Source organism: Ranitomeya variabilis, chromosome 6, assembly GCF_051348905.1.
Source record: "Ranitomeya variabilis isolate aRanVar5 chromosome 6, aRanVar5.hap1, whole genome shotgun sequence".
NCBI classification, from domain to species: domain Eukaryota; kingdom Metazoa; phylum Chordata; class Amphibia; order Anura; family Dendrobatidae; genus Ranitomeya; species Ranitomeya variabilis.
Window position 1 is genome coordinate 239,477,112 of NC_135237.1, and position 13,018 is coordinate 239,490,129.

The window sequence follows — 13,018 nt, forward strand, 5'->3', positions numbered from 1 at the left end:
ACCTAGGATTTCTGATAACATAGTCTTGTATGCCCTGCACACGAGTAGCCAGCTGGTCCACACTTGTAATCAAGGTCTGGACATTCATGTCTGCAGCAAGCATAGCCACTCTGAGGTAAAGGGGAAGAAGAAAAAAAAAAAAAAACTCAGAATCTTCTTTCTTATAATCCCTCTTCTGCAATGCATTAAACATTTAATACTGGCCTGGCAAACTGTTATGACCCCAATGGCGAGGGTCTCAGAGGAACGTGGAAGTCTGCAGAGTACAAAAATCCAGCTCATAGGGCAGTGGTAACTGGGTTGACCATATATCTACTCCTAACGCCAACACTAGAAGTAGCCGGGAATCATTCCTACGTTGATTCTAGATGACACGCGCCAGCCGGAGAATCTAGCTACCCCTTGTAGAGGAAAACAAAGACCTTTCTTGCCTCCAGAGAAGGGGACCCCAAAGCTGGATAGAAGCCCCCCACAAATAATGACGGTTAGGTAAGAGGAAATGACAAACACAGAAATGAACCAGGTTTAGCACAGAGAGGCCCGATTACTGATAGCAGAATAAAGAAAGGTAACTTATATGGTCAACAAAAACCCTATCAAAATCCACACTGGAAATTCAAGAACCCCCGAACCGTCTAACGGTCCGGGGGGAGAACACCAGCCCCCCTAGAGCTTCCAGCAAAGGTCAGGATATAGATTTGGAACAAGCTGGACAAAAAATACAAAACCAAAACAAATAGCAAAAAGCAAAAGGCAGACTTAGCTGATATAACTGGAACCAGGATCAGTAGACAAGAGCACAGCAGACTAGCTCTGATAACTACGTTGCCAGGCATTGAACTGAAGGTCCAGGGAGCTTATATAGCAACACCCCTAACTAACGACCCAGGTGCGGATAAAAGGAATGACAGAAAAACCAGAGTCAAAAAACTAGTAACCACTAGAGGGAGCAAAAAGCAAATTCACAACAGCGGAAGCAGGTAAGATTGTGTCAATATCCACAGTTCAATGAGTAGTGTATCAACATGTGCTGAAAGGCCACTCTGCCAGGATAACTCCAAAAGAAACATTAAAAAAAGCCAGATTAATGTTTGCAAATGCACACAGGAACAAAGACCTTAATTTTTGGAGACATTCTATGGTCTGATGAAACTAAAAATCAACTTTTTGGGCATAATGACCATCGTTATGTTTGGAGGAAAAGGGAGAACCTTGGTTGTGGGTTGTTTTCCTGCAGTAGGGACTGATGCACTTCACAAAATAGATGGCATCATGAGAAAATAAGATAATATGGCAATGCTGAAGAAACATCTCAAGACATCATCCAGGATGTTAAAGCTTGGGCGGAAATGGGTCTTCCAAATGGACAATGACCCGGAGCATACTGTCAATATGGTAACAAAGTGGCTTAAGGATAACAAAGTCAATGTTTTGGAGTGGCCTTCACAAAGCCCTGATCATAATCCTATTGAAAATTTATGAAGCTGGCGAAATGTGAGCATCAGGACCCAGAGATGGAATCTCGCCTATACCCTCTAAGACAGTGGCTGCATTTCCTAGGTACAGTGGGTACGGAAAGTATTCAGAACCCTTTACATTTTTCCCTCTTTGTTTCATTGCAGCCACTTTTTTTCTCATTAATGTACACTCTGCACCCCATCTTGACTAAAAAAACACAAATGAATTTTTGCAAATTTATGAATAAAGAAAAACTGAAATATCACATGGTCATAAGTATTCAGACCCTTTGCTCAGACACTCATATTTAAGTCACATGCTGTCCATTTCCTTGTGATCCTCCTTGAGATGGTTCTATTCCTTCACAGCTCACAGTGCATGTCAGACCAAATGAGAATCATGAGGTCAAAGGAACTGGCCAAGGAGCTCAGAGACAGAACTGTGGCAAGGCACACATCCGGCTAAGGTTCCATAAAGAATTTCTGCAATACTCAAGGTTCCTAAGAACGGGCCCAAATTCCAACCAACTATTGTCAGAAGCTTGTGGAGGATATCCCAAAAATTTGACCCAAGTCATTCAGTTTAAGGGCAATAGTACTGAATACTAATGAAATGTATGTAAACTTTTGACTTTGCAGTAAGTAATAAAAATGCCTTAAAACATTCTCTCCCTCTCATTATTCTGGTATTTGACAAATAATAATTATGGTAATCCTAACTGACCTAAAAGGGGAAACATTTATTCTGATTTCATGTCAGACACTGAGAAAAACATGCATATGTGTCTTTCTATATAGTGTATGTAAACTTCTGATTTCAACTGGATATACTGTACATTAACTGCCCTTTTTGTCACTAACAGCCTTCCCGTAGGTGTAAGCTTAGTGGGGTTTAATTTTTGTTGTCCATACTTGTTACCTTACAGGCTGTTTCATAGTCATTACGAATCAACTATGCAGTGTGATCCTGCAGTTACATTCTCTATCTGTCCTTTTCTTCTGGCTAAGCTACAAATTGTACATTAGATCAATATATGGGACAAATAACAAAAGAAGATAATAATAATAATATAATAATAATTTTTATTTATATAGCGCCAACATATTCCGCAGCGCTTTACAACTTATAGAGGGGACTTGTACAGACAATAGACATTACAGCATAACAGAAATCACAGTTCAAAACAGATACCAGTAGGAATGAGGGCCCTGCTTGCAAGCTTACAAACTATGAGGAAAAGGGGAGACACGAGAGGTGGATGGTAACAATTGCTTTAGTTATTTGGACCAGCCATAGTGTAAGGCTCGGGTGTTCATGTAAAGCTGCATGAACCAGTTAACTGCCTAAGTATGTAGCAGTACAGACACAGAGTGCTATTAACTGCATAAAGTGTATGAGAACATGAAGCGAGGAACAGGATTATGTTGTTTTTTTTTTTTTTGAATGGGCCACACAGGGATGGTTAGGTTAATGCATTGAGGCGGTAGGCCAGTCTGAACAAATGAGTTTTTAGGGCACGCTTAAAACTGTGGGGATTGGGGATTAATCGTATTAACCTAGGTAATGCATTCCAAAGAATCGGCGCAGGACGTGTAAAGTCTTGGAGACGGGAGTGGGAGGTTCTGATTATTGAGGATGCTAACCTGAGGTCATTAGCGGAGCGGAGGGCACGGGTAGGGTGTTACACTGAGACCAGAGAGGAGATGTAGGGTGGTGCTGAGCCATGGAGTGCTTTGTGGATGAGGGTAGTAGTTTTGTACTGGATTCTGGAGTGGATGGGTATCCAATGTAATGACTGGCACAAGGTAGAGGCTTTGGTGTAACGGTTGGTGAGGAATATAATTCTGGCAGCAGCATTCAGGACAGATTGGAGCGGGGAGAGTTTGGTAAGAGGGAGGCCGATTAGTAGAGGGTTACAATAGTCCAGACGAGAATGAATAAGTGAGACAGTAAGAGTTTTTGCAGAGTCGAAAGTAAGAAAAGGGCGAATTCTAGAAATGTTTTTGAGATGCAGATAAGAAGAGCGAGCCAGTGATCGGATGTGGGGGGTGAATGAAAGCTCGGAATCAAGGATGACCCCAAGGCAGCGGGCATGTTGCTTTGGAGTAATGGTGGAACCACACATAGAGATGGCAATGTCAGGCAAAGGTAGGTTAGTAGAGGGAGAGAACACGAGGACTTCAGTTTTTGACAGGTTCAGTTTCAGATAGAGGGAGGACATCATGTTAGAGACAGCGGTAAGACAATCACTGGTGTTTTCTAAAAAGGTTGGCATGATAACAGGAGAAGAGGTGTATAATTGGGTGTCGTCAGCATAGAGATGGTACTGGAAACCAAATCTACTGATTGTTTGTCCAATAGGGGCAGTATACAAAGAGAAGAGGAGGGGGCCTAGGACTGATCCTTGAGGAACCCCAACAGTAAGGGGAAGGTGAGAGGAGGAGGAACCAGCAAAACATACAGTGAAGGATCGGTCAGAGAGATAGGAGGAGAACCAAGAGAGAACGGAGTCCTTGAGGCCGATGGAGCAGAGCATAGTGAGGAGGAGCTGATGATCCACAGTATCGAATGCTGCAGAGAGATCCAAGAGAATTAGCATGGAGTAGTGACCATTAGATTTAGCTGTTAATAGGTCATTAGAGACTTTAGTGAGGGCAGTTTCAGTAGAGTGTAAAGAGCGGAAGCCAGATTGAAGAGGGTTGAGAAGAGAGTTATCTGAGAGATAGTGGGTAAGACGGGAGAGGACCAGTCGTTCGAGGAGTTTAGAGATGAAGGGAAGATTAGAGACATGTCTATAATTAGCGGCACAACTTTGGTCGAGGGAGGGTTTTTTAAGTAATGGATGTATGATGGCATGCTTAAATGAGGAGGGAAAAATACCGGAAGTGAGGGAAAGGTTGAATATTTTTGTTAGGTGAGAGGTGACAGCCGGGGAAAGGGACTGGAGGAGATGTAACGGAATGGGGTCACTGGTGCCATTGGTCGGGAGAGAAGATGCAAGGAGCCTGCTTACTTCTTCTTCTGTAACTGGTTCAAAGTCAGAGAGTGAACTAGATGCAGTGAGGGAGGGAGGACAGTGCATGGTATGAAGGAATTGGGAGATAATTTCCTGTCGAATGTGGTCAATTTTTTCTTTGAAGTAATTGGCCAGATCGTCAGCGCGGAGATCTGTGGTTGGGGCCTGCTCTCTTGGGTTGAGTAGGGACTGGAAAGTGTCAAAGAGATGTTTAGGGTTATTTGACAGTGAGGTGATGAGGGTGTTGAAATAGGATTGTTTGGAGAGGTGAAGGGCAGAGTTGTATGTTTTTAGCATGAACTTATAATGGATGAAATCTTCGGGTAGATTAGATTTTCTCCACAGACGTTCGGCGCACCTGGAGCACCGCTGCAGGAAACGTGTTTGCAGCGTGTGCCACGGTTGTTGCCGTCTGTGCCGAGTTGTTCTATGTATAGGAGGTGCAGCTTCATCCAGGGCACTTTGCAGGGTTTCATTGTAATGCTTCAGAGCAGAATCAGGACATGAGATGGAGAAGATTGGGGCCAATGAGGACTGCAAGTTCTTCATAAGTTTCTGGGTGTTAATGGCCTGTATGTTTCTATAAGTGTGGAAAGTGGGGGTGACCTAAGCGGGATGGCAGTTCTTGATAGAGAATGAAAGAAGGTTGTGGTCAGAGAGTGGGAGAGGGGAGTTTGTGAAATCATCCACTGAGCAAAGCTGGGAGAAGACCAAGTCAAGGGAGTTTCCATCTTCATGCGTTGGAAAGTTAGTATGCTGCGAGAGGCCGAAAGAGGAGGTTAGAGATAAAAGGTGAGAAGCAGATGGGGAGAGGGGAGAAGCAATGGGGATGTTGAAATCACCCATGATAAGGGTGGGGGTGTCACAGGAGAGAAAGTGTGGAAGCCAGGTGGCAAAGTGATCCAGGAACTGATGAGAGGGGCCGGGAGGACGATACACCACCGCCACTCGCATGGAGAAGGGGACATAGAGTCCGACAGCATGGACCTCAAAGGAAGGGAATACAAGTGAGGGTACTTGGGGGATAACTTGGAAGGTACATTTGGGTGAAAGGAGCAGACCAACGCCTCCACCTGCTCTGTTGTCTGATCTTGGGGTATGAGAAAAGTGTAGTACAAGATGGTAATATTTCATTACATGGATTATTTTTGTTGCTGCTACCATTAAGCTGTAAAGTCTAAGTAGTAGTTATAAAAAAAAAGACAAATAAAATAGATTTATTTTAATTAAGTGCTATTGCCAAATTGAATATATTTTTATTTCAGATGCACTGGATATAAAACAAAACTATCTAAAAAGTAAAGCTGTCATAAAGAAGGTTAGTGTTTTTGGAAAAAAAAACCTTGATATTTATCTCTACACTTTTTTAAGTAAAATCACTTTTGGGAAAATTATATAAAAGTAATAATCACCATAAGTTATAATGTAGTTTACCAACCTGAACCATATATTGATGATGGACCTGGTGGCCCGGGAGGACCTGGATTTCCAGCTGGACCCATTAAACCATACCCAGGAGGTCCAGGTAGTCCTGGCACTCCAGGGTGACCTGGAGGACCAATAACAGTATCTCCTTTTGGACCCTATAGGAATATACTCGTGGTAAGATATACAACATTAAGAAAAATAACATAAAAACATTTGTACAGATGTAGCAAAACAATCTCTATGTAACATACATAGTAACATAGTTAGCAAGGCCGAAAAAAGACATTTGTCCATCCAGTTCAGCTTATATTCCGTCAGAATAAATCCCCAGATCTACGTCCTTTTAAAGAACCGGATAACTGTAAGATACAATATTGTTATGCTCCAGGAAGACATCCAGGCCTCTCTTGAACCCCTCGACTGAGTTCGCCATCACCACCTCCTCGGGCAAGGAATTCCAGATTCTCACTGCCCTAACAGTAAAGAATCCTCTTCTATGTTGGTGGAAAAACCTTCTCTCCTCCAGACTCAGAGAATGCCCCCTTATGATCGTCACATTCCTTGGTATAAACAGATCCTCGGAGATATTTTTCTATTGTCCTCATATATACTTGTACATGGTTATTAGGTCACCCCTCGGTCGTCATTTTTCTAGACTAAATTATCCTAATTTTGCTAATCTCTCTGGGTATTGTAGTTCCACCATCCCCTTTATTAATTGTGCTGCCCTCCTTTGTACTCGCTCTAGTTCCATTATATCCTTACTGAGCACCGGTGCCCAAAACTGTACAAAGTACTCCATGTGCGGTCTAACTAGGGATTTGTACAGAGGCAGTATAATACTCTCATCATGTGTATCCAGACCTCTTTTAATGCACCCAATGATCCTGTTTGCCTTGGCAGCCTCTGCTTGGCACTGGCTGCTCCAGGTAAGTTTATCATTAACTAGGACCCCCAAGTCCTTCTTCATGACAGATTTACCCAGTGGTTTCCCATTCCGTGTGTAATGATGATATTGATTCCTTCTTCCCATGTGTATAGTTTCCAACTTATCCAGATACATCTGTAGCAGAATACTGCTGAAAGAATACAGTAGCAGAATACTGTGAAAACCTTGTCCTTAAAGAAGCTGTCCACTATCTGGATAACCACTTCCGAAGATAAAATAAATATAATTTATACTCCCCTCCTACATTGGCACTGTTCCACTAATCTTGACGTTGAGTCTCCTGGGTAAGATGCTATTGAGCTGCTGCACACTTACTACTTCTACTTGTTAGAGAGAAGTGAGTGTACAGCAGCCAAGCAGAGGCCGCTGATTGACTTTAGGGTACAAGTAGCACAACATTGTCAAGCGTGCCCTGGGAGACCTGACGGCAACATCACAGGAATGATGCATGTGTAGGAGGTCTTATTTTTATTTTTCAAAGGGTAGTAATTATTTTAAAACTGTACCTGGACCACCCCTTGAACCATAGCTAGAAATAATCACATTGGTAATAACTTTGTTTTTTCACATACTGTGCTGCAACCTAATTTCTGTACTTTAAAATGTTTATTAAAGGGGTTATCCAAGTTTGGGATGAAAATCTGCAGTTACATCAGACTTTGGAATCCTCTGTGTGCTCAAGGCATGCTGTCAAGATTCTCCATTGACTGTAGTGAGAGCAAGCACTCAGGTGAACACAAGAATTCAATTTGCATATATGCAGTCACGTGCCGACTAGATGTGCATGGCCTTGCTCAATTCACTTGTATTAAGTAAAGGTACCGTCACACTCAGCGACGCTGCGGTGATATAGACAACGAGCCGACCTAAACTAGATCGCTGGAGCTGTTTAGGTCGCTGTAGAGACGTCAAGCACAGCAACTTCAGAATGATGCAGGAGCGATCCAGTGACGTAACGGCGACTCACTTCTCGTTCTCGCTGGTTGTTAGCTCCATCTCAAACAGCCGGAGTGTACTGACTGGCTAGAAGGAGACGCTGCGACGCCCCTATGCTCGTTGCTGGCGTCGTTGCTTTTGATGTCAAACATGACGATACACGCCAACCTGGAGACAAAATAAAGTTCTGGACTTCTAGCTCCGACCAGCGATGGCACAGCGGGATCCAGATCGCTGCTGCGTGTCAAACACAACGAGATCGCTATCCAGGACGCTGCAACATCACGGATTGTTGTCGTTCTCTTTGCAAAGTTGCTGAGTGTGACGGTACCTTAAGGCTGTGCATGTCTAGTTGAAATGTGGCTGGAAGTATGCAAAATTCATACATGTGGTCACGTGCCCGCCCAGTCTTGCATGCCGGCCTCAGAAAATTCTGATAGCGTATTCTCACGGCACATGATGTATGGACTAAAAAGTCTGCAGTCAAAGAGTAATGGCAGACTTCCATACCAGAACTCCGGCACACAAAAAACAGTTCCAACTGAATAAAGTTTATTTAATCACTTTGTTTTTTTCCTTTGTTTTTTTCTTAATCACTTCTTTGTTTTTTTCTTATTTCAAAATATATAATCCGCATACAGGAAATACAGGATGAGTGTATCAGGTATTAATTTAATTTCAACGTTTCAGCTCGATATGAGCCTTTATCAAGATATACCTGTTTCTTCCGTTAAGTGAAAGTCCGGGTGCTTAATATCCATTGGAACTGTTTTTTGTGTGCCGGAGTTCTTGACTGATATCTATGCCATTTTTCTCCTGAGCACCTATTTTACATAGTGAGCACCCCCTTCCTTCCAAAATATGCAAAAACCACAAATATAAACAAACCACTGTGCAATCCGCTCCGTGCCTTTACAGGTTGTCATGGAGATGGTCACCAATCCGCTTGGAGCAAAGGCACAACACCGGGCCAATAGAATATCACCCGGCTTACCGCCAAAATGTGTCTAAGTGCCTATCAACGATCCCAGGACAATCAGTCCTATCATTATCTCCAATTGAAATAGCCGTAACTACCTGCCCCTGACTTGCATCATCATCCGGCGTCCAGCCCTGGTCATCAGACAACGGCGATGTGAGTGTGCAGGCGCACCGCAAACAGGAAGCGTCCACACCATCAAAACGAGATGCGGACCAACCAGCGATGCCGTCCGTCCGCTCCACACCCACCGCATCATGTGACACAGGGCAGCGCCGGTCACCAAGGTAACATGCAAACATCTGTAACTACGGTGAATTTCACAAAAGGGAATCTCCCTCATAACTTGAAAGACTCCAACCTATACACCTGAATCCTATATTGCACAATACAAAAAACAAGTATTACTTCATAAAGAATACATACATAAAAAGTGCACTTTTCTTTGTTTTTTTTCTTTGTTTTTTTCTTAATCACTTCTTTGTTTTGTTCTTATTTCAAAATATATAATCCGCATACAGGAAATACAGGATGAGTGTATCAGGTATTAATTTAATTTCAACGTTTCAGCTCGATATGAGCCTTTATCAAGATATACCTGTTTCTTCCGTTAAGTGAAAGTCCGGGTGCTTAATATCCGTTGGAACTGTTTTTTGTGTGCCGGAATTCTTGACTGATATCTATGCCATTTTTCTCCTGAGCACCTATTTTACATAGTGAGCACCCCCTTCCTTTTTTCGAGACTTCCATACCAAGCATGGACAACCCCTTTAAGTTCAATAAAGGCCCCGTCTCACATAGCGAGATCGCTAGCGAGATCGCTGCTGAGTCACAAGTTTTGTGACGCAACAGCGACCTCCATAGCGATCTCGCTATGTGTGACACGTACCAGCGATCAGGCCCCTGCTGCGAGATCGCTGGTCGTGTCGGAATGGCCTGGACCTTTTTTTGGTCGTTGAGGCCCCGCTGACATTGCTGAATCGGTGTGTGTGACACCGATCCAGCGATGTCTTCACTGGTAACCAGGGTAAACATCGGGTTACTAAGCGCAGGGCCGCGCTTAGTAACCCGATGTTTACCCTGGTTACCAGCGTAAATGTAAAAAAAAACAAACAGTACATACTCGCCTTCTGATGTCCGCCAGGTCCCTTGCCGTCTGCTTCCTGCTCTCACTGACTCCCGGCCGTACAGTGAGAAGTGAGAGCACAGCAGTGACGTCACCGCTGCGCTCTGCTCTCAGTGTACGGCGGCTCAGTCAGAGCAGGAAGCAGACGGCAAGGGACCTGGACACCGAAAGGCGAGTATGTACGGTTTGTTTTTTTTGGTAACCAGGGTAAACATCGGGTTACTAAGCGCGGCCCTGCGCTTAGTAACCCGATGTTTACCCTGGTTACCCGGGTGCTGCAGGGGTACTTCGGCATCGTTGAAGACAGTTTCAACGATGCCGAAGTCGTTCCCCTGATCGTTGGTCGCTGGGGAGAGCTGTCTGTGTGACAGCTCCCCAGCGACCACACAGCGACTTACCAACGATCACGGCCAGGTCATATCGCTGGTCGTGATCGTTGGTAAATCGCTTAGTGAGACGGGGCCTTAAGAAAGCAGGAAGCGAACCATAAAATAAAATCCATGTAATAAGGGTGATAGAGATTTTGGACTGTTTTATATGTAGATCATTTTTAAACCAAATATTCTTCAAAACACATTATATATATATATATATATATATATATATATATATATACACTCACCGGCCACTTTATTAGGTACACTTGTCCAACTTCTTGTTAAAACTTAATTTCTAATCAGCCAATCACATGGTGGCAACTCAGTGCATTTAGGCATGTAGACATGGTCAAGACAATCTCCTGCAGTTCAAACCGAGCATTAGTATGGGGAAGAAAGGTGATTTGAGTGCCTTTGAACGTGGCATGGTTGTTGGTGCCAGAAGGGCTGGTCTGAGTATTTCAGAAACTGCTGATCTACTGGGATTTTCATGCACAACCATCTCTAGGGTTTACAGAGAATGGTCCGAAAAAGAAAAAAAATCCAGTGAGCGGCAGTTCTGTGGGCGGAAATGCCTTGTTGATGCCAGAGGTCAGAGGAGAATGGGCAGACTGGTTCGAGCTGATAGAAAGGCAACAGTGACTCAAATCGCCACCCGTTACAACCAAGGTAGGCCTAAGAGCATCTCTGAACGCACAGTGCGTCGAACTTTGAGACAGATGGGCTACAGCAGCAGAAGACCACACCGGGTACCACTCCTTTCAGCTAAGAACAGGAAACTGAGGCTACAATTTGTACAAGCTCATCGAAATTGGACAGTAGAAGATTGGAAAAACGTTGCTTGGTCTGATGAGTCTCGATTTCTGCTGCGACATTCGGATGGTAGGGTCAGAATTTGGCGTAAACAACATGAAAGCATGGATCCATCCTGCCTTGTATGGAGCATCTTTTGGATGTGCAGCCGACAAATCTGCGGCAACTGTGTGATGCCATCATGTCAATATGGACCAAAATCTCTGAGGAATGCTTCCAGCACCTTGTTGAATCTATGCCACGAAGAATTGAGGCAGTTCTGAAGGCAAAAGGGGGTCCAACCCGTTACTAGCATGGTGTACCTAATAAAGTGGCCGGTGAGTGTATATATATATATATATATATATATATATATATATATATATATATACTCTAGATGACGGCCCGATTCTAACGCATCTGGTATTCTAGAATATGTATGTAGCTTATTTCTGAAGATTTAAGAATAATGCAATGAATACACAGGATTTTCCTGGTAAAATATATACTCATATATATATATATATACTCATACTCATATACTATTGCTCATATAACGTAATACAACTTAAGGAAATTATTAAACAGATCATCAAAATATATAAACCATTACATCACTAACTGTATTTAAATAAATCATCGGATGAAAGAAGTACATCGACACTATAATATATTTGTTAACAATATCAACCCAAAATATTTTTCTACACCACATTTCTTGTGAATACAATTTGACTATCTATAAGCAACTTTCCTTGTAAAGGGGTATGAAGAACTTGCACCTTGACGTATCTCATTTTAACTCTTGAAAATGCAACGCAGAGTTGTCCATGACCAAAAAAACGGGCTCCTGTAGATATATGCCAACACGGTGTAGAGTTTAACCTTGTGACTTGTTTATTGTCATGGCAAAAGTTGGTTTTACTGGAAACTGTCAACGCCGAAGGCTAAATGGAAGAACAGTGTCTGAAGGACATAAATCAATGCGTGGAATGAACACTCTGTCTCCTTTTGCTGATCCAGTGATCACTCTTGCTTGAATTACTTGGGAATGGATAAAGAAAGATGGCAGACAGCACTCACTTACTGGGGCGCCCGTTCAAAGTCCAGGGAACCTTCCAGGACAATCAGGTAGCTTCAAACAAAAGGATCACAGCGCTCCATCCGGATGTGATAACTTCAAAAAGGTAGCTTTATTATGCCATCAAAGCGATGTTTCGACCTAACAGGTCTTTATCAAGCATACAAAAGATAAAAAGGGACGGCCTTAAATAGTGTGGATACCACGCAGGGCACCAATCACCATCCGGCCGCCACCCACAGAATATATATAATAAAACAGTGTTCAAAACAGACATCAAACATTTATGCATTAAAAATCAACTAGCGTCGATATATATAATAACAATCAAGTGCAAAATTTTGTCAAAATATGCAAAAACCACAAATATAAACAAACCACTGTGCAATCCGCTCCATGCATTTACAACAAGCTGTCTGATTATTTGATTACTGAGGCTCCGGTGATACCGGTACTATATGTATTACCCAAAATACATAAGGATTTGATGAATCCCCCGTGGCGTCCAATCGTCTCGGGGAGGGGTTCCCTCTTTAACAAACCGGCTATTTTTCTTGATCGTGTGTTGCGCCCTTATGCTACCTCAGCTAGATCATATATCAGGGATACAAGTGATTTCCTCGATAAAATTGATGATGTAACAGTATCTGAGATGACTATCTTGGCATACTTTGTCGTGGTGTCTTTGTACACGTCGATTGAACACAATAAGAGTCTGGAGGTGGTTTCCCATGTGCTATCAGGCTCTGACGTGGCCCCGGAGTGTGCACGGCTTGTCCTCACACTGCTGGAATTTATCCTCAGACGGAATTTTTTTCTGTTTGGAGATGAGTTTTTCTTGCAGTTGAGAGGTACCGCCATGGGGTCCAATGTGGC

General features: G+C 43.1%; 1 protein-coding gene across 1 annotated transcript in view; it reads right to left on the minus strand.

Moving 5' to 3' along the window:
• COL15A1 (collagen type XV alpha 1 chain) overlaps nucleotides 1-13,018 on the minus strand; it is a 1,855,347-nt gene that overhangs the window by 547,534 nt on the left and 1,294,795 nt on the right. Inside the window, exon 31 of the mRNA XM_077269528.1 lies at nucleotides 5,913-6,057. Coding sequence (XP_077125643.1) covers nucleotides 5,913-6,057 — 145 coding nt within the window. The remainder of the gene's footprint in view (nucleotides 1-5,912; nucleotides 6,058-13,018) is intronic.